At 34.5% G+C, this 27378-nt stretch overlaps 2 protein-coding genes across 2 annotated transcripts in view; one reads left to right on the forward strand and one right to left on the reverse strand.

The window, feature by feature from the left end:
* LOC109535542 (oxysterol-binding protein 1) overlaps positions 1 to 8897 on the forward strand; it is a gene marked incomplete in the record, with an annotated part of 33565 nt that extends 24668 nt beyond the window's left edge. The window contains 8 exon segments of the mRNA XM_048665771.1: positions 947 to 1166; positions 1218 to 1357; positions 2267 to 2394; positions 2451 to 2571; positions 3959 to 4122; positions 5755 to 5957; positions 8277 to 8392; positions 8509 to 8897. Of these exon segments, the coding sequence (XP_048521728.1) occupies positions 947 to 1166; positions 1218 to 1357; positions 2267 to 2394; positions 2451 to 2571; positions 3959 to 4122; positions 5755 to 5957; positions 8277 to 8392; positions 8509 to 8651 (1235 nt within the window).
* A 2363-nt stretch (positions 8898 to 11260) lies between these two features.
* LOC109535538 (14-3-3 protein epsilon) lies at positions 11261 to 26322 on the reverse strand. Its single transcript, XM_019901453.2, has 6 exons — positions 25969 to 26322; positions 19873 to 20072; positions 18091 to 18201; positions 17494 to 17627; positions 17113 to 17324; positions 11261 to 13045 (listed from the first exon to the last, which is right to left on the reverse strand). The coding sequence occupies exons 1-6, from the start codon at positions 26030 to 26032 to the stop codon at positions 12990 to 12992; spliced, it is 777 nt and encodes a 258-aa protein (XP_019757012.1). The 5' UTR covers positions 26033 to 26322; the 3' UTR covers positions 11261 to 12989.
* Between the last annotated feature and the right edge of the window lie 1056 nt (positions 26323 to 27378).

Below are 27378 nucleotides of genomic sequence, written 5' to 3' on the forward strand. Positions count from 1 at the left end.
AACATCATACATACATGCTTGAAATTTTTTACCTTACTTAGTGTACTTTAGACTTTTTGCGCATCCATCAATTCAATATGCAGGGACAGGGTCATGATTCCCGTTTCGAAATTAACATCCGCTCGCAACTCGGGCGCCTGGAGAGGAGTTCTGTGCCAAAATATTTTGAAAATCTCACGACAAAGTGCCTTTTCTATTTGAGATAAAATTCTTAAAAGAGAATTATCTGATAGTTGACTCATGGAAGTTTCTTGATATTGTAACGGAAATGGCCTGGGGTACTCACGTTTGGAATGGGGGATCGAAATTCATGGTATTTCAGTAAATGGGGCCCAAATGGGGCTCATTTATGACATTTATGCTCATTTATGACATCAAATATGACACTGACAAGCGGGAAGTTTCGCACCTGTTCTGGAGATTTCTAGAACTATCTGGAATACCTGGAGAAAAGTATATAAGCGACGACGAGAACCAGACAGGGGGAGTAAAGTGACAGGAGCGACCAAGTGCAGAAGAAGTTAAACTCCGGGAGTCGGAAACGCGTGTTTTCCGTTTGTTATTGTTGTTGTTTGTGAAGTTGACGTTAATTTAGAAGTTAGTTTGTTCCTGTTCCGTAGTTAAAGTTGTACCGAGTGGAATAAAAGTTGGAAGTAGGAGAAAGAGATTAATACTCGGCCATCCACGGTACAATATGATAGGTGTTATTTACACATAACATTAACAGATAATTCCTAAAAATCACATGGTAAATAATTGTGGATTATTTTATGCAGAGGATAAATGTTATTTTTTTGACGTGTTCATGTTTAGGAGTTGAACGAAGTGAGTGAAAATATCGCAAGTTATGAAAAGTAACCGCTTCTGCAAATTCGGCATTTCTGGCGTTCGACTGAGTAGTCGGCCGCAAAGATTTACTTTCTCTGGTGAAAGTTAACATGTTATTAATGTTTAAATTATATTTTTGCAGCCGGTAGGCGTCAAAGAAGAATGAGAATACCAGATAAGCCCAACTATCCTCTAAACTTGTGGTCCATCATGAAGAATTGTATTGGTAAAGATTTGTCCAAAATACCTATGCCTGTCAATTTTAATGAACCACTGAGTATGTTACAACGTTTAACAGAAGATTATGAATATGCTGACATATTGGATAAGGCCGCCAAGTTAGTGTAGGTAATTATCTGCTAGACACAATTTATATTTTTTACTTTCAGATGTACTGATCCGTGTGAACAATTAGCATATGTCGCGGCATATACAATTTCATCGTATGCAACCACTTCGAACAGAACGGGCAAGCCATTCAATCCTCTCTTAGGAGAAACTTATGAATGCGATCGGACAGATGATTTAGGTAAGAATTTTTTGTTGTTTTGTATTTATTATAACATTGATAGGCATCCGCTAGTTGAGCACAAAAGTAATTAGAATTAGTAATTATTATTAGAAGAATAGAGGGCATTGCACTGCAACAACTTATGACAAGCATATTATTTTCTTTATGCTGGCTTTATTACCACTGGTTACCGAAAGTGGTGGAGACGGGACCGCGATTTCGTCTTTAAATTGTTCATCGATGTCTTTAGCTGGGTGGCCCAAGTCCACAAAAGAACTATGAGCCAACCTGGCATGACTCGAATCTCGGATCCACTCGGTCTGGACTGATTCGACAACCGGGTTTGCCGAGGATTCACGTCTCGCCAACTTATGAAATTGAAAGCAAAATATCTTAGATATTTTTAATTTTATTAAATTAAGTTCACTATAGTTTTTGTAAATTTTGAAAGAACATGTTAGATAATTTGTACTACAGTTGAACGCGGCTTTATATGTAGACATACAAAAGGTCCGTTAAAACCTGAGATTCGTATTTGGAAAATTTCGAGATCCGGGCCCGTCTGGTCTTTTCAAAGGCTCACTGAATTGGGTCAGTTCCGACCCAATTCATCACTAGCAGTAGCTAATTTCAGGCTAAGCCGGGCTGATGAGAGCTAATAGGCTCGAAACCGGTCCCGGGGGTGCCTGAGGTTGGCGAACCTCGAAACTTGCACTATCTTACATGATATCTTATTCGGATGTTATCGACGAAATTCTTGGCTTTATTAATATGTTTTTTAACACTGGAAGCTCGTGCTCGGTACCATATTTATCAGTGACAGTCGAATTTCAACTTTGTTATTAACTATTATTTTAAAATAATGTAAATTTTTGAAGATGCCAATTCTTTTTAATATGAATAATAATGCACACTGTACCATTTCAGGGTGGCGATGCTTTAGTGAACAAGTCTCTCATCATCCCCCAATAGTCGCCCAATATTGTGAGGGCGCGGAATGGCATTGTTGGCAAGAATTTACGATGACATCCAAGTTCAGAGGAAAATATTTACAAGTACGTTGTCATTTTAGAGTTTTCATTGAGTTGAAATAGCATGTTCTATATTGCAGATTATTCCACTAGGAAGTGCCCAAGCAGAATTTTTAAAAAGCGGGAACAAGTACTCTTGGAGAAAAGTAACAACTACTGTCCATAACATTATTGTAGGAAAATTATGGGTAGATCAACATGGTACGTATACAGGAATAAAAAAATCGCCGATTTAGATAAGTAGTTCTAATAGTAAATGAAATAGCACCCCCACCGAGGGGATACATTTTAAAGAGCATAATTCATGCTCCAATGCTCTATCCAATGATTTAAAAAACTCGAATCCGTCGATTTACGATTTAGAAGAGAAAATGTTAATAACGAAATATTATGTTTTATATTATATATCGAGGGTTTAAAGCTAAACGTGATCAAGTCCAAAATTGCCGTATTTGTGTATTGACCAAGTAATTTAAAAAAATAATATATTTGGCTTCGAAAACTGACGAAGTTTGCCAAGGACACAAACAGTCGCACTAAAATATGTTCGTTATGACCAAGTTTCCAATTTTGGATTCTGAATCGGATATAATTTTTGGCTCGGTTTAAAAGTGCATTTACCAAAAATCAATATTTAAAACTTGGTCAGTTTTAGCTTTAAGCCCACCATATTATTATAAATAGGATAGTCTTGCGATAGCTTTACCGCGAGTAAGACGTGCTCGGTACAAATCCGTTCATTCCATTCGAATTCTAAACTTCAAAAAGTTTATCGGTCGAAAATGTTACACACACGCCGGCCAATATACAGTCGAATAAAAGAGGCAGAGAAACGAAATTCAACGCCTCACCGACAACACCGACGCCTCTACAAAAATATACCTTTATGCCTCCAAGGAATCCACAGCATCCTTTCTCTAAGGCCGCAAACAGGAACAGCAACACCACAACTTTGTCATTACAACAACACCAACGCCACTTCACACACACATTTCTAATAGAAGCCACAATCACAACATCCAGGATTCAACTGGCCCTTAAATGGGAAAAGGTGAAGGGAAACAATAAAGAAAGAGCGCCTTCTTAGTAAAAACCAACGAGGAAATCGAAACATCAGCTAGTGTTTGAAAAACAAATATTAGCATCGTACAAGATACACCAAAACAGCTCCAAGAGGAATTCAAAACCGACAAATATAAGCCACTTATTCTGTAGTAGCCACAGGGGTTGAATTGGAAATCACATACGACATGTTTCTAGCAGCTACAGAAACAAAAATGATTACAAGCTTTGATTACTCCGTTACAATCGTTGAAAAACAGGAAGATTTTAATTTAGTTTATCTCATATTGTAGACATTTTTAATACTTGAAACTTTTTTATAAGCATCAACGGTTCTAAAGTTTTGCGCACTTTCTTTTAATTATTCAAACGCTGTTTCACAGCCGGAAATATTTTACCTTCATCTATTACGACTAGACTAGTCAAAATGCCACAGGATATGAGTGTCTCAACCCCAGATCAAGCAAAACAATTTTGGTTGTGTGGCTGTGTAACTAGACTAATTAATATTATTTTCTTTCTCTAGGTGATATGGAGATAACCGGTAAAGGGTCTGCTGTCGGTATCAATTGTCAATTAAAATACATCCCCTATTCGTACTTCACCAGGGATTCGCAACGGAGAGTTAAAGGCGTTGTTATGGATAATGGCAACGTAAAGTGGGTAATCAATGGAACATGGGACGATCAGGTACTTCTTCAAATCATTAAATTTGAATAACTATGTTAGAAGAGAAATGTTGAGCAGAGTATGAGTCGTTTTAGTAAAAGCTATAGGCTTTCAGCCAGCTAGGGGGCGCGTAAAATTGACTCATTAAAAACGATACAGTTGCAATTTGCTTTTAAATTGAGCTCTTCAAAACTGATGTTGTCAGTACGTTTCCTTGGAGGGGCTCTAATCGAACAATCTTCTACATAGTTGACGCACTCAACACAGCTCAGTTCAGCCCGGAGAATCATTGAAAGGTTTCCTGCATAGCTTGCTTAACCTCGACCTATTTAAGAAACGCCGTATTAAGTAATAGATTCAAGAAATCTTTTCTATAACATCAAGCAGCGTGATGCAATTCAAACAAACGTAATCAGCAAACAACTGTTGCTGCGAAGTGAAGTTAAGCCGTTTTATTGAGACAAAATTTTGAAACATGTAATTTGTCTCGAGTGAGTGGTAAATTTAGACTTAGTGTATTAGGTATTCTCTTTTTTTGATGATAAGACAGGATATATCCAGCCTTTCTTCGAACTATTATTTAATACGGAGCAGGTTGCAAACTTTAAGATTACGAAAAATCTCCTCGAAATGTTTCAATAGAATTGTTTGTGTCCAAATACGGTCCTAATCGTTGCTTAAAGTTGGGTCACTACCGCTTTCGTCGACAACTGCACTTTCACTTTCTTAGAAAAATCAATTCTGATTATACATGCTAAAATAATGGTAGAAAGTCATGTACCAAAAATTCGAAGTCTGAATATTTTTCGAGTTACAGCTCATCACACTAATTTTCTTTATCTTTATTATTGACCTATTCTGAGCATTTCTTTGCTGATCAAATTCAAAATTGGTACAATTTTATCATAGTGATATCTAACTTTCTGTTTAAAATATGTTTTTCCACACTGCCACTAGATGGCACTTTACCTGTAATCCAAATTTTATTTTCCGCATTGCTTTTTTGAAACGCCAAATATCGCATAAAGGAATGCGCCATTTTAAACATTAAAAGATACTAGACAGAACATGTGCTCTTCCCACGATTCAAGAAACGAAGAAGAAAAGTCTGGCCTTTTTGCTATTGATGGTCAAAGTTCTTCAAAAAATTTATTTTTTTTGAAATATCGGTCGAATGTTACGAGGTATTTTAGTGCAACTCGCTGTGAATTTGTTCTAATGTAAGACTAATATTTTGATGAAACAATCGCCGTTTTGGACAAGTGGTGAATTCTTTAGTTGGAAGATGAAATCAACTCACTTTAGGTTGATCATCAGCAGAACAAATTCACAGCGAGTTTCACTTAAATACATCGTACCATTCTCCCGATATTTCAAAAAAGATACATTTTTTGATGAACTTTGACCGTCAATAGCAGAGGAGCCAGACATTTTTTATTAATAAAAGTTACGTCAGATCATCTTCTTTTGGTCCAAAGAATATCGCAGTACCCTTTTGATCATGAGCTTGCGGGACACCCTGTATATTTAACGAAATGTCTCAGATGGCCCTTCTAAAACGCTGGCATTACAAACTGCTTTGAAACAGCTTCTATGTAAAATAACGTGTTTTGTTTCAATCTACACCGTGAAATAATGTCTAGTTATTACTAGGTCGAAATTGCTCCTGTGACCGGCAACACCGGTACTCCATCGAATCCCATCTATCAAACTGGAAATCCGATATTAGCTTGGAAACGTAGGGACGCACCTAAAGATTCTGAAAAATTCTATAACTTTACTTTGCTAGCTGCCCAACTAAATGAGCCAGAAGATGGAGTTCCACCTACTGATTCTAGATTGCGGCCAGATCAGAGGTGAGTGAAATAAATGTATTGTTTGTAAAATATTAAAAAAACTTAAAAATATAATAAACAATCGTCAAAGTTTAAATAGATAAAGATGGCTGCTTTAAATTGAAAGTAACGAAAATATAATTTAAGAAACTAGAAAAACTGTTCAAAGGGATTGCCGTCGTTTTTTATACATTTTCAATACATGCAACTACTCATCACGCGAGAGAATGCTGCCACTAAATTTTATTCAGGTAGAGGCGCAAATAATTTGCTGCGTCTATTAAAACATTATTTGACTCATAGAGCCATTTCACACGGGCCACTCTGCAGCGCTTCCCAGTGGCGCTGCTGATAAGCGTACGTTGACATTGTACCAGCCGCTCTGCAGCGCTTCTCGGTGGAACTGCTGAGAAGCTCACGTTAACATGAAGCAGACTGAAGTGGCTCGTGTAAACGCCAGCAATTGAACTAATGTATCGCTATCAGTCTCGCTTCTTGGTGGTAGTCAACCACTGAACGCCACAGAAGCGCTGCTAAATCGGTGGTCCGGCCTTGGTCGCGCCCGTGTGAATAGCTCCATATAAATCGATGTACCTTCAAAACGCGTTTCTCAGGGCCAACTGCACCGCTTCGGCTTAAGAGTTAAGTGGAACTTAATAATTTAAGTTGACTGCACCGCAGTTTAAGCGCCACTTAAACCAGTCTAAGTGGCACTTAGCCTAAGCCGTACTTGCGGTTCGGCTTAGCCATAAGTGGGACCTATACGCAAGCGTCGCGGTTTGGTTGACGGGTTACAAATATATACATAACCAAAAACACACTGTTGAAATCACGTTTGGTTCATGCTTGTTCGGCGGATATCTGATAGGGTAAAAATAGGGTTCTTTATGAATTCTTTAATATGGAACGATGACGACGATATAGATGAATTGGAGATAATTGAATTTGGCGTGCCACTGCGGATTAACAATCGTGCAAATCATTTTCATGATTTGGATGATTACACATTTTTTTAAAAGTTTCGACTAACCAAAGAGACTGTAATGGTACAACTAATATATTTATATAAAAACACCAATTCTATTTTTTTCTTTTATTCGGATTTATTTATTTTTTAATTCGGCTTCCTGAAGAGCAATGTCTAATTGTAAGCATTTTACTTTTAGAGCATGCTCTGCTTCTTCTCGCTCTCTTTTACGGTCTGCCGCTTTCATTTCTGACGTCCTTAATAATTTCATTACAAGGGTCCTGGGAAGGTGTAAATGCTGCACCACCGCCGGTCTGTATTATCGATTTTTTTTCTTGGAACACAGCCATTCGGACTTCTTTTTTTATTTTCGTAGGACTCCCGCAGAGATTCTTTACTCTTTACTACGGCGTTGAAATCGGCAGCGATCTTACTCCTGGCATTGTCTTTTTCTCTCCACGTGGACGAGTCAGTTTTCTTGTTTTCGATTATCCCTTTATAGTCTCGGCATATTTCTAATAACCGATATTTCTCCTAATTGCTATAATATGGGAGTGTGCATTCTTTTTGGTAATTTAGTATTTTCCCGATTTCATTGGGTATTCCATTTAATTTACTTTTTTCGTACTGAAAACACTACTTACACAGATTTACACGCTTTCAATCGCCTTCAAAAGTAGTCGAAAGTCCAACCATCGTTTTCTCGCAGACGTTTCTGTCAGAAGCTTTAAAATTAGGCAGGTAAGAAATCCCCTAAAATTATCAAAAATCCCTGAACTAGGTGGAACTTAGTTAAGCGAATGATAAAGTTGGACGGTGCAGCAGATTAGTTTTAAGTGTCGCTTAAGTATTTAAGTGACACTTAGCTAAGTGACGCTTATGATGAAGACGGTGCAGTTGGCCCTCAGCGTGCCACTGAGAAGCGCTGCAGAGTGTCCCGTGTGAAATGGCTCTTAGTTGAAATCGCAGCAAATAGTCGTCTGGTTTTATAATGTTTTAAATTTGACAATTTATAGTCATTGTTGTATTACTCTTCAATTTAGACAAAAATTTTTGTGCATTCAAACCACTAAATTAAAATGGATCGGGTTTTTCAGATCCCTTATGAAATTGACATCGTGGTTAATTTTAGTGAATTTTTTTATCCGCCCTAACCCACTTAACACTTTAATTCTCTTTTGTGAGACAAAGAACAGCTGGATTCGTTGTATTTACTATTTTGTATTTATACTATACTGTATTTATTGAGTCCCTCTTGGGTCCTAAAATTCGAACATTTTAAATATCTACAAAAACTGACAACATAATGAAGAGTTGGGACAAAATGATTTTAATCGACTGTTGAAATAATGGCGTTTGTCTGTTTGTTTCAGGCTAATGGAAGAAGGGCGTTGGGATGACGCAAACAAGGAGAAAATTCGAATTGAAGAAAAGCAAAGAACTGTTAGACGACAACGTGAAGCTGAAGCTGAGAAAGCTGCATCTGAGGGTACAAACTTTATTTTCTATTCTGTAACTTTTAGACTATTTACTTACTGTATGAACGGGAACGGTTGTAACTCGATTACGTTGGAAATAATGTTTGTTCTGTTTTTATCTTTACAGGTAGGCCTTTTACTCCTTACAAACCTTTATGGTTCGAGCAGAAAACGCAAGAGGGCAGTGACATCATTACACATATATACAAGCAAACATATTGGACTTCTAAAGAAGAAAAGCGATGGGCAGATTGCCCAGATATATTCTAATTATAACGTTTATTACATATATACATATTGTAAAGGGTAATTTTAGAAGACAGAAGACACGCAATAGTAATCTATGTGTGTTGTATTGGTAAGACTACAAGTTTTTTAGACAAGTTCTATAGCAGTGGGAGTTTTGGTTTTACGTATTTTTCCTTAATTTCGGTGTGCTAATAATGTTATTGCAATGAAAATACATATTAATAAAGAAATGTCTTATATGTAAATAAAAAAAATTTTTGTTGAAAATTGGTTTTTATATCTGGTTTAACAGAAATAATAGATAAATATATAAAAGGATTTAAAACTCCTTTTGTATTTTAAAAATGGACGGCGTTTTGAGCCTTTATTCGGGTCTTTCCAAGGCTAGAAAGACATGAAACTGAAATAAATATAAAGTACTACAGCCTTACGCCGTCAACTACATTCAGCGATCAAACAACGCGACACCAAAGCCGAACAATAAACATCGCACAATTTGAGTAAATAACATCAGGACCTTATACAACAAGCAAAAGAAAAAAACACCTATTTTTTCTATTAAAATATCGTTGTCACTAAACGAGATATGTCTATTGGATCGGTCAAGGCACATCAAGGAGTGACCAATGCTAGTAATGTTCTATATTTATTTACTCTTAATAGTTAATAGGAAATTAAACCAAATCGTCTTCAAACACTGAGCAAAACTCTTCGTTCTCACCAACTGTTTATTTAAATCTAGAGACTCGGTACATGCTATTATTAATGTGTTCTTCCATATTGCCACAAAATTTTTATGCGATATTCCGAAATAACTACTTCCCAAAAAACTGAAAATTGGAAGAAATGATCAGGATTTGTAAAACTGGAATAAAATCGGATGAAATGTCATATTACAGATCTAAATATTTGACTTATGTTATCAGAGACATTTGAAAAAATATATAAATATATTCAAAGCCGTACTGGATGATAATTCGGCTTCGACAAAAGCGCCGCATCACAGAACAAATACTTTGTAGAAAGACAAGAACAGTCTTCGAATAGTCGACTATCACTCGCCATCAGGTGAGTTTAGCTTGTCTGTGAGACATTACCTATTACTTAGATTCTCCAGAACACTTCGTGGTAAATAGGTTTCAAAAAGTTTCGCTGATTACTCAGTCATGAAAGCTAAAATAAGAATAGGTTTTCTGGCTGTGCCACAAGCAAGCACTTCCAGAACCTGTTTTTCACCTATTCGCCTTCGTTAGCTTTGCTGCAAGTGAGAATAAGGAAGCACCCGAGTCGGTCGCAGATCTATTTTCCTCACATAAATCTATACGAGGATATAAAATATAGATGCCACTGCGTGGTCAAACCACTGTCATCAATCCCAAAGTTAGTTTTGATCAGGGACCCAAAACCGGAACAGAACGGTTTTTTCTTCTGCACCGGAACCAAAACTGACCCCATATGTTATATTAACACTGTTGAGGTACAGTTTCGGTGGTGCGATCGGCGATTACGTTTCGGTGATGCGTTTATAGCCGCAACAGATCGGTTCAAGAGATCAATTCACGAGGTACATTTGAGGAAAACTGTTGAACATATGGACGATGTCCGATCTTTTTACCCTTATTTTGTTAGAAAGAAGAACAATTCCTTTTAAAAAATCCTAATACAATTTACCTACCATTTCTTCCCATTGATGGGTCTATTTGTCTCCATCCATTTTCTTTTACTGCAAAAAATGTATAATTTTCTTCTTCGTAATCATAATTCAACGGGTATTTTCGGACCTCCTTAATTAAATTGTCTTCCTCATTCGCTGAAAAACCGAGTAATTTTCCCAAAATTGCAATTGCGAGTTCTCATTCTCTCGAGTCTACCAGTTCAATCTCATTAGCCGCCGCTTCTCTCGTCGGAACGTATAACTAACGCGCAACCGAAACAGTTCATAGGCAAAGTGTTTTAAAGGAGCTACTGCTTGAAGGTGACGTCATGCACGCAGTGGCATTAAAATTAATAAAAGCCAAAATTTTCAAAGATTAAAACCGCTCAAAATATTATCAAAAATTCAAAAATGGTTAATCTAGCAATTGTATGATAGTTTAGGGGTCCAAGGTGTGAAAGCGGGGGCGCAAAAAATATTCATAACATTGAGACTGATACAAAATTTAAGAAAGCTTTTTCAGATTCTAACATCTTTCAGTCATTTAACAATTGCATTATCTATGCAACAACTGTCCGTCCGATCTTAATGGGCCTTAGGGCTCTCATTTTGTATTGCAGTCAAGTACTTTTCTCTAAATGTATGGCGTGATTGGAACCTTACTTTTTAACTACTTTTTTGTAGTTTCGAGCATTTTACAGAGAACATTTCAAATCGACGGATATCGGACCAACTCATCTTCTAGAAAATTGCATAACGAACAAATTTACAAGTCTAATTTTTTTTAACTTTCCCGAGCGATTCCAATAGTCATCTAAATTACATCACGTTAGAGCCATGCCAATCTGTAACGCTCCTGGCCTATTAATTGTTCGTTTACAAAAGGAAGAATATAAACTTAAACTGATCTCGAGAGCAAAAATAATTTTTTCAGGCCATTAATTTACCTAAAATGTTGAAAATCAATAAACATACATCAAAGATTTAAATATATTTTTTAATAATACATCAATTTCTTTAATCAATCTACACAGCATGTTACATCCAAACACACATCAAAATAATGCAAAAATAAATTACCAGCCAGTATGAACCAGTATTCCAATATTACGTTATGAATGAAAACGGGTTGAAAATTTAAGTACTCATTTTAAAGTATGCTGAACGTAAACATATGCATCAATTGCTTAACATTTAAAGCATAGATGAGAATGCTGTTGAAAGTGATGCTTAAAATTGGGCCTTTAATTAAAAAACCCTCTGAACGACAGAATATGGGTTAAACTTATTATCAGCGCATTAAGCAGCGTATCATGAAATTTCAGTGCTTTCATAATTAATTTTGGACATTAAGATTGAAACACAACCAAAAAATGCCAACACGGAATGCGATCTTATGTATGAACAAATGCATGTGATGTAGTTTCACCATTCTCAATCGTCAAAAAATACTGACAGAAATACAAGCAATAAAACAGTCAAACGAGGCATTAAACGCCAATATACAAACGCTTAAAGTTTTATCTCCTAGGTATGTTATTATTAACACGTAGGTAATGAGTGTCATATTTTACTTCGTAGTATTAATAGAAAAATGTAAGAATTAAATTACGCAGAAAGAAAAATATTGATATACAATCTAGCCTCGTGAAGTGATGAAAATGATGTCTTGTATCCATGAAAATGAAGTTCCCATTATGCAGTCATTAAATTTCGAAAATGTGTCAGCTAAACTATTTCAACCTATTTTTTTTGTTCATTAAAATTTTCGCCGACATTCGATACATGTTTTAACGAAGCTAAAAAATAAAATTTCTAAAAAATATATTCCAAGCGAGAGATTTCTATGATGTTCTAAAATAGTTAACATTCATCCATTCAAACTGTCCCATGTATGGGCTGTGCGGCAGTTTTCCATCAGCAGTCATGAGATTCCATTCAATCCAGAGCATACTTTACGTTAAGAGGATTGAGCCTAGAGCAGAACTAAATTATATTTGCCATGTTTGATTATATTGGTTTTAAAACGACGAATCGTTCGACCAGATCCAAAAAGTTATAATACTTTTAGATAAGATAATGATACCTGCCTCGAGTGGTATCATTATCTTATCTAATAAGTGTCTCGAATAAAAGAAATTGTTATCTAAAATGACGTTAAAATACCAGATTTTTGTAAAACATTTTTTTAAGACATGTTCCTCTGATGACGTCGGGCTATAGGCCCACCAGTTATTAAAAAGACTAAAACATACTGCTAATTACTATAATATTAATAATAATACATTATGTACCAGAGCTCACGTGAGCCCCTTGCAAGTTTGGGCGCGGGCTTGTTATACTCCAAATTTAACGTTACAAATTTACTTCAACGCCGCTGAACAAACAAATTGACTGAAAATGGTCTGTATTAAGCATGTTCTGGTGGCCTACTAACATCTAAAAAAGCTATAAAAACTATGACAGTATGTTTATGATGATGATGATGTGCTTCTAAAAAATTAATGTTTTTCACAGTAAATCAAAAATACTAAAACGACGTTTCCTGCAAGTTAAATTTGACATGCTAGGCCCGCGCTTGCATTTGTAGTATTGTGTTGACGTGAACTAAATACAGACCCGCGCCCCGCACTACTACAACACAGCACTTGATAGTTCGGTATTTAGTGGTGCCCCCACAAAGGGTCCTGGAAAGTGCCTTAAGATTATGACACATCCTGGTCCTCTACGTCTTGCAGCTGCTCTTTGGTTTCTGCTTCACCTAAAGAAATATTTATATTATAAATCAATTACTGGCTAGTAAGTGAGGCCGGGATTACCCAATTTCTTAATTTAATACTTAATTTTTAAGAACGTCATGTGTCGATATGATCTAACCTGAACCGCTGTTTACGTTTTGTTTTTAGCCTGTTTGCCTTTTTTATTATTTAAATTATTGTTCACTAATCGACAAATGATTGCATTCGGTCTGAGTGGACAATTATTTACTCTACAGGTATTTACTATTCAGGTGTGTAACTGTATACAGGGTTGCCATCTTCTGAATCTTTGTATAGGTAACTTCTACGTTTTTAAAGATAGAGAATCCGTTAAATGGGCAAAATTGGGCAGAATTTGATTGCCTAATCATTACCGTTTTCAAAATTTAGGTACCCGATTTGGTTCCTGAAATATCATGAAAATACAAGAAATCAACACTTTTTTAATTATCACATATTACGTAAACTGTTTAACTTAAAAAAAAAGTAGAAACTGCACTTAGTACAACTTTTTGCGTTGAATCCAATAAACTAGCACTCGTTGTCATAGTCAACTTGATTTACGAGATAAAAAATAAAGTTTTGTTTTTTTAAATGGTAATCATAGTTGGCTGTGGGCTTTTAAAAATCCTTATTTTTTTCCGAATTTAACGATATAATTATTTGTATGTTTTTCTCCTTTTATTTCGTAAAACTTCAAAAGAAGATAAAAAATATGTAGTAGGTTAAAGAAACAAGAACTATATTATCACACAAAGCACAAAACAATAATTAATCGTTTAAATTAAATGTTCAAATTGACTTCCGTTTGTGTCCAGGCATTTTTTGGCATCTTCACATACAACTCGTGAGTTGTGTGAAGGTGCACTATTATGTTAAGTGTAAACATCTTTCGCTATTTAAATTGTGATTATAAAAGAATGGACCAATCATTTTATCACTAAAAATGCCACACCAGATATTCACAAAAAAACACGTTGATCTCGTCTATTTTGAATTAGATGATTATTTTCATTAGCCCCGCAAACATGATTGTGTCTGTTAAATATTCCACTGTTAGTAAACCGAGATTTGACAATAAATAAAATGGCGAGGCGAAACTTTAGATCTAATAGCCCTATCAAACCCTACTAAACCACCTACAAAAACTGAAGTATTGGTCCAGAATATCGAGATGCATAGCATTTGCAATAAGCTACTTGAAAGGCTTGAATTGGTTTTGTTTTAGAATTAACCGGGCTTCTTCCTTTGAAACATTACATTCGCTGGTCGTTAATATCATTGATAAATTTGGATTAAAATGGGTGTAAGCTAAAAGTTTTTCTCCATCTGGTTCTTTAAATTTAATATTCCCCTTTGTTGGCTTTTTAAATGATCCGTATTTTTTCAAGTTGGCTTCCAGTCGTGAAAACAGTTGTTTGTCTGATTGTCTCCTCTCCATGTATTGGTCCAAATTTAGATTGATAGCCATATTACTATGTAATTCTATTACAGGTATAGTAACAGAATACATTTTCCCGTCTTCTTTGCTAACAAAATGCATCATATTTACTTAGCGACAATAATACTTTTAACTAATGACATTTATTAACTCAAACTGCAAAAACTAAAATAAAGTAAAATAACCATTTCGTGACAATACTGCTAGATGCTTGTTAATGTTTTTTTTTTCAATTTTCACAGTTAAAAGAAGAGATAAACATACAAACAGTTATATCGTTAAATTCAGAAAAAAAATAAGGATTTTAAAAGGCCCACAGCCAACTATGATACCATTTAAAAAACAAGTTTATTCTTTATCTCGTAAATCAAGTTGACTATGACAGCGAGTGCTAGTTTATTGAATTCAACGCAAAAAGTTCTACCAAAAACCATTTTAACTTCTTTTCTAAGTTAATCAGTTTACGAAATATGTGATAAATAAAAAAATGTTGATTTCTTGTATTTTCATGTATTTCAGGAACCAAGTCGGGTACCTAAATTTTGAAAACGGTAATGAATAGGCAATCGAATTCTCCCAATTTTGCTCTCCTTATCTATCTTTAAAAATGTAGAAGTTGTCCATACGAAGATTCAGAAAATGGCCACCCAAAACACATTTTTCAAAAATTTTACAATAAAGATAAAAATGCAACAATCCGGCTCATAACATCACTCGAAAGAGCAAATGCGCTGCTTTAGGCGTGAAAAACGCTCTCTAATTAGAGTTCTTTCCGGCAGTTCCTCCAGCATTTTTTGAGTTGGCGAGGCGATTGACCGTTGGTAAACACGGATATTTCAAAAATTTGTCAAGAAAAAACGATTAGGTACAGCAAGTAGATAGCCTTTGTCAAAAATAACAATAATTTGTCAAACTGCGACTGACTATAAAGCTCTTTTCACGAATTTGCAAACATGCGTTTAGTTTTCGGGAAATACCACAGTAAGATAGCAGAAGCTGTAAGAACTCACGCCAACAAAGGGCTGGAGACACTGGAGATTGACTCTACGAAGATAGTGGACGACAATAGATTTGACAGAGGATCAAGTATTGGACATAATAGAGCAGACCTTCTACGGGTACTCAGAGCACAATAACTGACACTTTCCTAAGCACCAAATAAATACCGAGAAAGGACTACATTCCTACCACGTATGTAGGATACATACAGCACAAGGACACATTAAACCAACTGAACACCCGCACAAATTGAGCATTAGGAGTTAATTAACCGAAGCTGCTCGATAAGAGTGGATAATGAGGAGATATACAGGCTTCGATACGGCTTCGAGTTTATAACTCAAAGGTATTTTTATTTGTAAACTTAAATTTGCGGTTATGAGGACAATAATTGACATTTCGTACGTTCGACAGTCAACGAATTCTGTTGAATTTACCATTTATCCTTGTCTATTTTCTTGTCACTTGTTTTGACTTGTTTTCTATTCACTTCTCTGCATAATTCCATGACCGCGCTTTTTTAAATTACGAAGCAACAGGTATTTACATAATGAGTAAGACAGATTACCTTCACAAACATTGCTGTCGTCTTTTTGATATAGTTTGTTGCAAATTTCTCAGTTTTTAATAACAATTAATTTTTTCAGCTATTTTTTATGTACTCCTTCTGTACACCGCCCCAGACAACACCTCACAAATCACACTGTATTTAAAAATCGCAAATGTCACGTGGATGTCTGGACAAATAATTGCAATCAATTGGGCGATGTGGTTTTTCGTACAATCAATAGAAACATAAATTTTCCAAATAGAAAATGTCTAAGTTTTGCAAGTTTTTATTTGTAATGTTCAGCTACAATACTGGTTTGCCAACGGCTGTAACTTACTTTAAAATATTGCTGAATAGCAAAGTTGAAATTGTTATCTTCCATAGCGAATACCTACCTTCCAAAAAACTAAACAGTTTTTTAACATTTTTTCCACCCTTTCCAAATAAGCTCCAGTAAAATTTTCAAAAAAACGATTCCAATTGTTAATCACCCTGATGAAATATAATTTTTCCAACTAGGGGATTTGCCCGCATATATATATGCAAGTTTCACAATGCCTTAATTGTAATATTTAAGAATACTAATTAATGTCTGCTAAATTATCGCTGAACTGCTGTAAAATATGGCTTAGTAACAAAGTAATAAAATTAGATCCTCAAGAGCTCACATCTTGGAGAAACAAAATAAACAACAATTTTGTTTAAGCCCCAGTAACTGCTCAAAAGAAATAACGCCATTTTGGATTATATATTTTTTCTGTACTGAGCAAACACAAAAACGCATTTTGAAATATAGGCATTACACATTTAAAACAAAAACTTTGTAGGTTTCTTCCTTTACTACAAATGAATGTAATACTTCACAGAATAATGTAGATAACCATTTCGTAGCAGTTATATAATTATGTTGGGTATAGCATTATTAACTAAACGCAATACCATGACTAATTATACGAGAATACTACATATGCCAATGGCCGCGGAAAAAGCTTTGAGGTTGTCATCGATATTTTAATTGCCGATAAATAACCAGCCACAGAATATTAAATAGATATATTAACTATTCATGATATTCTCACCTTCTCCATCCCCTTGCATATCACTAGTCCACAATGTTAGGTTATCCCTGAGCAGCTGCATAATAAGTGTGCTGTCCTTGTAACTCTCTTCACTGAGAGTATCCAACTCGGCGATGGCATCATCAAAGGCCGCCTTGGCAAGCCTGCACGCCCTATCAGGACTGTTGAGAATTTCGTAATAGAAGACGCTGAAGTTTAGAGCTAAACCCAGCCTAAAACAAAAGGATATTTTATAAAGAAATACATTCACATAATCAGAATCGACGGTTATAAATAAATAAATAAATAAAAATAAAACATAATTACATTCAATATTTATTACATATACACTTGTGTATTTAATTTCTGTTCGTAAAACGCTTACGAAACTATACAGCTTACCTGATCGGATGTGTTGGAGGTAATTCTGTGGTTGCGATGTCACTTGCACTTTTGTAAGCTACTAATGAATGTTCTGCGGCATCTTTGCGGTCTGTGCCTGTGGCAAATTCTGCTAAGTATCTATGATAATCTCCCTGAAATAAATTGTCGATATTGATAACTCAATTTTATTCTTGTGCGATATTATTCTAATTCGATTCTTCAAAATTCTTCTAAATCGATGCTCCTCAGAAATTCTCTGAACCGTTTTCTCGTACCGTTTCGATATATTCTTGAAATTCACTACTTAGTTTGGGGTCTCTTAAAAATATATGGTTCTGTTGACAATTGCAATAGAGGTACATAAATAATTAATAAATCGCGCTTATTTAAAAAAAACCCATTCAAGTTTCTTGAGAAAAATTAATACCACTTTTAGAGAATCATATTTGAATGTAGGCCACCGTGTTCAATACTACAAGTTAGCAAAATTTAACTAAATCGTCAGGTTTTTTAACTAGCTTGTATAACTTGTTTGCACATTTAGTATCGCCTATGAAATTATGTGTACTTATGTATGGTTTCCGACATCTTTTATAATGTAAATATTTCACCTACCTTCATTTTGTAATAAAACACTTTACTTTCTCCAGTTGAAGCTGCGGGGATCAAATGTTTATCCAGCACGTTAAGAATATCTGAGCAAATATCTCTTAATTCTTTTTCGACCTAAAAATATGAGAATATATGGTAGACAAACACTAAATTACATATTAAATATTTTAAGAGAAAATAAGTAGACAAAACTTTAAAAGTAAATTGGATATATCAAAGTAGCATAGATTTATACAGCAGATGAGTTGCCAGCTAATGGTGGAAATACAGGGTGTTCCATTAAAAAAATGCTTCAAAACGTCAGGAATTTCTTGAACAACACGCACAATCAAAAATGTTATCTTTATCAAGCAGTTTTTCGCGCCCTTCATTTTTGTTGCAAAAATATGGTGCAAATTTGGCAGATCAAAGAAACTCAGATGCAAGACTGTATAATAGACATTTGAACAATAATTCAAATTAAAAAAATATCAAAAAGATACCCTATCGCATGTCCATAGTTAATTTGATCATTAATAGGTAAAGCTTTACAATACCAATACGATCTGCTATCGCCCACACCCACCGTATGCGCAGCCGAAAATTCGATACTGCTTAACCATGTTGCCAAACTGTCACCAAGTCGAAAATCTCAATCAAAACAAACAGTACAATAGGAAATTGCAATCTAGCAGAATTTTATGAAGTTCAGCTTCAGTTACTCATACACGCTATTAGCTGCAAGACCGGCCGTCCTAAAATGTCTGTCAACTTTTAAACTAACTTACCAAACTAACCTTTCAAATTATTTAATTCTTCGGGACTGGCACGCCGGTCCCGACGTCTATATATTATGTCCTTTGTTTTGTTTTGGAAATTGGTGAATTTCAGAGAGTTAAAAGTGGTGGAAAACGGCATTTTCTCGAAAAGTCTATAGGAAAACTATTGTTTGTTATGAGATTTCCTATAAGGTGAGCATAGTCTTACTCGGCAAAGCGGCAGTCTTGGTATCAGATCATGGCGTAAATAATTACCTTATTGTGATTTAAATATAAGCTATTTTCGGGAAATCATAAGCTAGTTTTTTTTTTAGTTTTTAAATGTAGACAATAATGTAAATTACCAACTCATGCAATCTTCTTATGTACCGTGTCCTTTCGGTACGTTGGTTACCAACAACGCTAGCCGCACTTTACGATGCCGACTCATGCAATGAATGTACTTTCGACAATTTTTGACGAACCTCGATTAGAAAATTAACCCGTTTTTATGAGCGCCCCGATTATTTTCTGGATAAACAGATATCTACAGGAGGTGCATTTAACAAATGTGCTCGGTTTTTAATAACTCAATTCAAAAAAAGTTTAATGTTTTTTTAAATAAAATATTTATTTATATGCTGCATTATGCTATTGGCGTCTGCAACATCAAAATAAATATACCCCTCATAACATTTGTCTCACTTAAAGTTGTGTTGACTCTACTAATTATGAATCGCTACGGCTTTCGAGATACTCGGTGCTTTGTGTGCTTAAAAATGTGGCAGTTTCATAAAACTTTAATCCTGAACACATGTATTCAATCGATTCAAATCGAAATTTCACCTTTTCTCACCTCTACTCAAAATAAATGCAGTTTTGTTCCATAACCATACAAGGTATAACAATAGTATACCTAAACAGCTACGTTTTGAACGGTTGCCGAGTTTATATGGAACACCCTATATTTGAAGCCAAAAACATAAAAATAGGTAATTCTCTATTGAACACTAAAACTATTAAAATTCATCTTTTAATGACCATTTACCTGTTGTCGATATTGCCTAATCATTTCCAATTTGTCATCGGCTCCTTTAGACTCCTCTTTCTGCTCGATCGATGAGATGATTCTCCAAGAAGCTCGCCGTGCTCCAATTACATTCTTATATGCGACAGACAAAAGATTACGTTCCTCCACCGTCAACTCAAGGTCCAATTTGGCGACCTTCTTCATAGCCTCTACCATCTCTGTCAAATGAAAATATACATACTTAGAGTCAATGACTGCAAAACAACTATGTTTTGTTAGGTTTCAGCTAATCAAGTTCATTAATTCAGAAAATTGATAGGAAGTACTTCTGAAACCATTTCGTAAGAAATTTTCTTTGAAGTGTCTTGTAAATGGGTTATTTCAAACGAATGCGAAATTTGTACTCGAGAAAAAACCTAACATGAACAAATCTTAAGCGTCCACTACTACCAACAATTACAAGTTTTTATTTTCAGCACTGGAGTAAAAATTTCAACTAAATTTTATTTCGATACTCATAGCGCTGCTTCTATATTTCATAAATTTAATCCAAACGATTGACTATTAATAACAAATATCCCCTAAGTGGCCAAAATAAGATGTTAAGTCATGCTACAGACTAGGATGTTTCTTTGTCTAGTAAGATGTTCTCTTATCTCAGTGTTTCTTAAATATAACTGGTGGGGTTGTAATGTGTATATACATTAGAACATGATGGTTAATAGTGTGGCGATGTACCGTCTTGCTCAAACCATAGACAATCATTAGAAATGCTTTTAAAATTAGATAAAGTCGAGGAATTCCCGGAGTTATATTTTCTTGTAGTAATTGTAATTAATTAGCGCCATTGGATGTAATGATACAATTCTGCCTGTTGCCAGAACCACTCAAACAGAAAGTTGCATCATGCGAGAAAATTATGCTACTAAAAATTGCAGGTCGTTATGACATACATACTGACTCCATCATTTTGTACGAAATGAACTGTGGATGGATGCCGTTTGATCCCCATTAAAATTTTTAAAACAAAAAATTTAAATCCCTTCTGCTCTGCTATATGTCGTGTTTATTTAATATTAAGAACATTTATGGAATAAAAAAATGTTCTTCTACTACTAATAAAACTTCCAGTTTTTGTTCTTGAAGCTGCCGGTCGCCCGGTATAGGTTTATAGTGATCCCTCCCAAGGTCCTGAATTTGCTGTGTGTCTTAGTTTAGACAGATCAAGGTTCTTATCGTTAAACAATCCGCAGCCTTCTTGTGTTCGAGTATTATTTCCACAACTAATCACAGTTAGAACTTCACAAATGCAGCATTCTAGCCTCAAATATAATAAGAATATAAGTACTTCGTATTCACCACGATAGTACCAAGAAGTCAACTCGTTTACAGTTTCTTAGCAGACTATAATAAAATAAAACGAGCACATTATCGTCTTTCAAAGAAAATATTAAAAACAGTAAATCCTAGCGTTTTTCCTAAAGGAATTTGTAAACATACATACAATAATTGGTTGCAAACCCATGCAAGCAAAGCACAAAGCAATAACTGAGGTTCCCATTAAAAAGATAAAGGACTTGATCTATTTTTATACGACGTTAATGGTTAATGTCGCCATGAAAAATACTTTTCTACCCAAATGTTGGCATATGCATAGGTGTTTTGTTGTAATTCAGGTTCAGATAATCGTGTGCGCTTTTATACGATTAATTTTTTTTTTAATAATTAGTAATTAACTATTCTAATCATAAAAAATCAGCGTAAAACAAAAGTTTTATATAACGTGGGGTAAACATAAACTAAATATCATCAATTATATAAAACATGGAAACAGAGCGGCAAAAAGATATTTTGGACGGCCAGCAACAGAAAAAATAGTTCGAGAATAGAAAAACAGTTAGAAGGATAAGTGAAAAAGTCGGAAACAAACAATCGAAGCATGGGAATATCGGTTCAAACATCTATCAAAGCAATAGTCATCAAACCAATAAGTCTCAAAAAAGTTGTAATTTTAGCTAGTTGGACGGACGAAAGAAAACTACTATCATGGTAATCCTCAATAGTACTACTTCAATCTACTGCCATAGTAAATTATTCGTGACATTATTATTCACGTTCAAGAAAAAGGTTGAATGGATGAGACAGGATTGAAATTGTGGATAAAAAAGATATAAGCAAAGCGTCCATGTGCGTTGCTGAAATGCGTGCGATGTTAGTGCGGATCAATGCAGAACGCATACAAAAGAGTCAGAAAAGTAGAAGTTTTTTAGCTTCGTATTTATAAACGAGTATCGAATCAAGACTATGCTCGTATTCCGCTAGGTCAAGATCGCACTTAAGCCCGATGTTCGCTTCAGAAACTAGGGTTGATGCATGAATTCTTCGAGATTTCATACCACTCTTCATGATGCATGATGATGAATCTATCAATAAACCATTTAAGAAGTGTATGTGAGAAGAGTGGAATAAATGAATGGCAACGCCAAATCATGACGACATCGCAACCGGACGTATGAAACGACCAACACTGTCTGAATTTTGCAACTGGTTGATAACTTCATGGGAAGTCATAAACGACGAGACTATTGCAAATTCATTTAAAAACTGCAGAATAAGTAATGATATAGAATGTGTGCTATACTATGTAGATAGTACTGAAGAAATTGAAATTGAAAGAGAAGACGACTAGAACGAGTTGTGTTAACAATAAATAAAAATTATGACGCGAAAGCAACATTAAAATATTCTTCTAAAAATCATTTGCTACATTTGAGATGCCACTTATCGTCTCATAGTCCGAAAAATAGGAAAAACTCTAAAACTATAGTACAAGCTCAAGCGGAAACATTTATCAAAACATGCTTGTCGGGCCGGTAAGTTTCTTAACCGATCTGTAAATTGCCGTTTTCCAATACATATCCCCTAATTCGTTAGTAGATTTTCAAGGGAGTGTGCCTTACCTTAAGTGGAAGGTGGAAGTAAAGTAAATGTAATTTTTTGGACGAAGTAAAAGTTTAAACATACTAAATTGCTCTAAAGCAGACAATATTTTTCTGTTAAAGCAACAGATCCCAATTGACCTGGATGTAGAGCCGATTTGAAAAAATGCCAGAAATAAATTTAAGGGATTATTCAAAAACTCAAATGACGTGTATGATGTACGATTTTTGTAATAACAGCAATAAATAAATACTGATAAATAATAATATTCTGTAATAAAAGTATTGTTCAAGTATTTTTTCTTTTACGTTTGCATCCGCATCATCAATCGGACACAAGTAGAAACTCTTATGGTACTGGCCAAAACATGTTTTTAAAAACTAAAACAAAGCATTTAATATTTGAAATTTTGAAATACACAGGATTATTCTTAAGAAAATTTCAAATGAGACTAGGTATACATATTTATATTAACTTTTTCGTAGCATACTTTCTTCGGAAACTACGATCGTTGGATAATTTTTGAAGCCTCTCAACAAAAGTAAACTGTATAAGAACAAAAATTAAATGAAACAACAAAATTTGACAAAAAAAATAATTCAGCACATGCAAATTTTCAAAACTTCTGTGTGTCCTTTAATTGATTAACACATACCATTAATAAGACTTTGAATGAAATAGTATATTACATAATTAGATTTGTAAGGAGCACTTTACGTACGAATGGAAAAGTTGAGTAAGTAAATGCTTTACAACTTGAATTATGTACCATACTTTACCTACGACCGTGATAAGTTACTAAAACTGAAAGAAAAATGTGTATATCTTTAAATATGTCAGTTTTGACAACAATTAAAACGTTGACAGCAGTCCACAATGACAAATTAAAACGTCATACGTTCATACACAAATATTGAATAAGTTACATTCTCCCGACAAGTCTTAATGTTGTTTGTGGACAAAATATCAGGCTTCTTGCTTTTAAACCATCAGACTCACTTTTCAATAGGGTAAGTATTTTTTAATACAAGATACAACGTGTATATTATGATGAATGATGACAGAACTGTGCGTTTGGTTAACAATATGTACGTAAAATGGAACTTACTTAGATGGTAGGTAGTGTGTTTAATACGACTTTCAGTAGTGGTCGTATGTAAAGTATAAATTATCTTTTTTTCAGATAGTCAAATGTCCCATGACACTTCTGTCAAATTTGTTACTAATTCTAAATCGTCTGCCTCGAGTTCCAGTACACTAATGAGAGAAAAATTTTAAAACATATCATAATTCAACACTCCAGCTTGAGCTCTTGATTCTCTGGGAAAAAATGCTTATTCAGATGCCATTGAAAAGTGGAAACATTTACAATATATCTTCTAAGATATTGTGGAATTACCTTCAGATAAAAAACATTTTCTGTGTCATTATAAACAATCACTAAACATATTACTTTATAGCCTACATGCCGTTTAACACGCGAAGAAAATAATTAGACTTTAGAAACAATTAATGAGCTACATGGAGACACTGAACTTTTCGTATTAGTAATCAAGTTTGAAGCACGCAGACGTCCATTTTAAACATGTTATGTTTTCAGACGAAATAATTAAGAACATACCTAAATGGAATATAGTAATAGTAGGAAGCGCAAAGAGAACGTTGCGTTCTAATTTCCATTTTTGAGATTATATTATATTACTGTTAAACTGTTCTAAACTCAATAAAAATTGTGAAAAAGAATAGTTGCATGTACTTACATAGGTACTAAACATAATTAAGTAAGTACAACTAAATTTAGCTATTTTATCAAATTTATAGTTTTACTCACATTTATTTCTATACGATGAGCTCTAAGAGATTGGTCAAAAAACTTTGACAATCTGCCAAAAACGAAATATTCAGAGCAAATATTTCACATATTTGTATTCCATAATTTATATATAAACCTAAGATTTTATTTAGAAGCATACTACCTATTTTTTACTTACTATTTGAAAAAGGTAGCAGAAACGCTATCGAAACGTCTAGATATCGTTTCTTAATTAATGCCATTTACTAACTGGAATTTTCTGTTTAATTTGAATGAAAATGTGTCGTGCCCCATTAGGTGATTTCTATATTACGTCGAAATAAAGAATTCGTTTATGTGAATGGGTAGACACCTACTCATTATCAATTCGTAATACGACCCCAAATTTGAGATGAAATACTGAAATGTATTGTTTATAAGCATGTACCCTTATCTAAATTAAATATGTTTTATTTGGCCGCCTGTGTGGACCAAGTATATTGCTTTTAAAGTCTAGGTTTACGATCCTTCGAAACCCGAAGCGAATGTACCCGAAAAGACGCCATTGCCTATGCCAAATCTCCAACCCTAAATCTGTCTGTAGGCACGTGTGGCTCTCCACTTTTCCGATAGATAAGTAATTTTATCTTTATAGGAGTTAGGGCAAATTTATGTGATTATTTTTTAAATAAAAAATTAACCATTGGCGTAATACATCATAGTTTTGGCACTCCAAATGGCAATTCCAAAGAAAATCGACTATTGACAAGAATGTAAAGTTAGGTAAATAGAAAATTATTCGGGGTTTTGCAAAGCTTATTAATCGGAATTCATCAATAAACAAAAAGGGTGACTCCTTCTTGGTCTAGGCATTTGGTTCAGTTGATCAATTGGAATTCTGGCTCATAGAATTGCAGTGAAGTATTTTGGATCGATTATTATGGCTCTTTACACAAAGGAGTTGTCAAATGATCGCTATATTGCCTTTATAGGTTCTGTGCAATTTATTTGCACATACAAATTAAAATCGTTTTGCGTCGTTGAATATATCAGTGTTCAGATATCTCGCCCGCATTAATCAACAACAAATTGCAAAATCTGACTATTTATAAAGGTGTATAAGGTAATCGATAGGAAAGTAGTTTAGCTGCCTACAGGAAGACAGGCTATTAAATCACATAAATACAGATTAATCAGTAAAGAGTCCGAAATATTAAAAAGATTTTGTTTAAACTAAAGTAATTGTTGATTAAACGCTTATCGTACTGTCAGAAATGTCAAATAATGGGAGCGGAGCGTACAAAAACCAAGGCAAGCAGAATGTGTTTGAAAAAATTCACCGCGTAGCGGTACCGATTTAAAAATACAAAAAATACACTTACCATCGTATCTCTCAGCCTGTTCGGCTAATTTAGCCTTGTAAACGTTATCCTCTCTTTCAGACATTTTCCGATGCTTTCGGATTAATTTTCACCACACTACACTCACAATTCAGATCTTGTCTCACGAATTCCCAATATGGCCGCGCCCGCCACACTGAATTACGATTACCAACGAACTAGATCTTCGTACTCAGTCGACAAGAAATATGTCCTCTAGCGGTAAATTTGAAATGGCGATTTGTCGATTTATTAAATTTTCTGCATTAATACGATCAGCAGAACTTGAAAATTTGCAGTAACTTGAGCACAAATTTCAAAATATTTTTGTTGACAGACTTCAACATTGTTTTAGAAAACCGTCATTTGTTGTTTCGCAGCTCTCTTAGCTATAATAAATGCATTTGAAACAGCCGCGTTTTAATTCAAGCGGCAACATTTTTGCCGAAGAAATATTCCAACTGGCATGTTAAGGATAGATATGTATAGACTTTTCTTGTGAATTACTAGCTCTAATCTGCATTACCTGATTTTGACCTTATGAACTATTTCAAGTAATGGTGGTTGCCTAGCGGGAAAATAGACCAAGCTGTGTGAATCTGTCGCACACATAGTACATATACAGAGTGTTCTGAAAAATGTGATAGTGGTTTCGAATACATACAGAAGGTGCCAAAAAAACATGGAAAGTTCCTATGAATAGTATATTATATACCTAGGTCGAGAAGTGACCTATTAGCTACTAATACGGATTATATTGCCTAAATAGATTTATTTAATTAATTTCATAATAAATAATTAAATTTCCTATTAATTTTCTGAAGTGTTGCAATCTTTGACAGCCTGGCGTTCAGTCAAACTGCCGTAATATAGTTTTAGGTCTTCAGAAAACAGATCAAAGTTCTATGAAACACTTTTGGGAAAAGCGAAAAATTAGCGAATCTTAAAGTTACCGTGATTTATAAGTGGAAATGAGTAGAATCCCACTAGAACTGAGAGCGGCAAGCAAAATAAAAATAATGAAAAACGCAAACATCTTTCATTATTTACCTAGAATTAGATAGTCACTTATGCCGACGATTATCATAAAATAAGACGTAGTATCGTTTCTACTATGATCAGCATCATTTAACTATAAACGAAGCCACAGCAGAAATGAGTATTTACTCATTAGATGTGCTGTCAGAAGTCATAAGAAGTGAGTCTCAGATAGTCTTCAGTCTAAAGATAATCAGTCTTAAGATATACGGTCTAATAAACTATTAACTTGGATTCACTAAATTGACAAAGTATAAATTGTTCGCAGACACTTTATTTTCGAAAAAAACCTAACGATGTGATAAATCACAGAAATCGTAATAAAATGCTCTATTCGGTAAGGCAATAATAAAATAAGAGTAATTTAAAAATTCA

The sequence above is a fragment of the Dendroctonus ponderosae genome, unplaced genomic scaffold (assembly GCF_020466585.1).
Source record: "Dendroctonus ponderosae isolate FM_Combo_2020 unplaced genomic scaffold, Dpon_F_20191213v2 Dpon_F_20191213_4, whole genome shotgun sequence".
NCBI lineage: Eukaryota > Metazoa > Arthropoda > Insecta > Coleoptera > Curculionidae > Dendroctonus > Dendroctonus ponderosae.

Coding starts and splice junctions, on each gene's coding strand:
- LOC109535538 (XM_019901453.2), bottom strand. CDS start 26,032: ATGTCTGAAAGAGAGGATAACGTTTACAAGGCTAAATTAGCCGAACAG. Junction 18,202..19,872: donor TTAGGCAATATCGACAACAG/GTAAATGGTCAT, acceptor TCATATTTTTAG/GTCGAAAAAGAATTAAGAGA. Junction 13,046..17,112: donor TATGCAAGGGGATGGAGAAG/GTGAGAATATCA, acceptor ATATTTCTTTAG/GTGAAGCAGAAACCAAAGAG.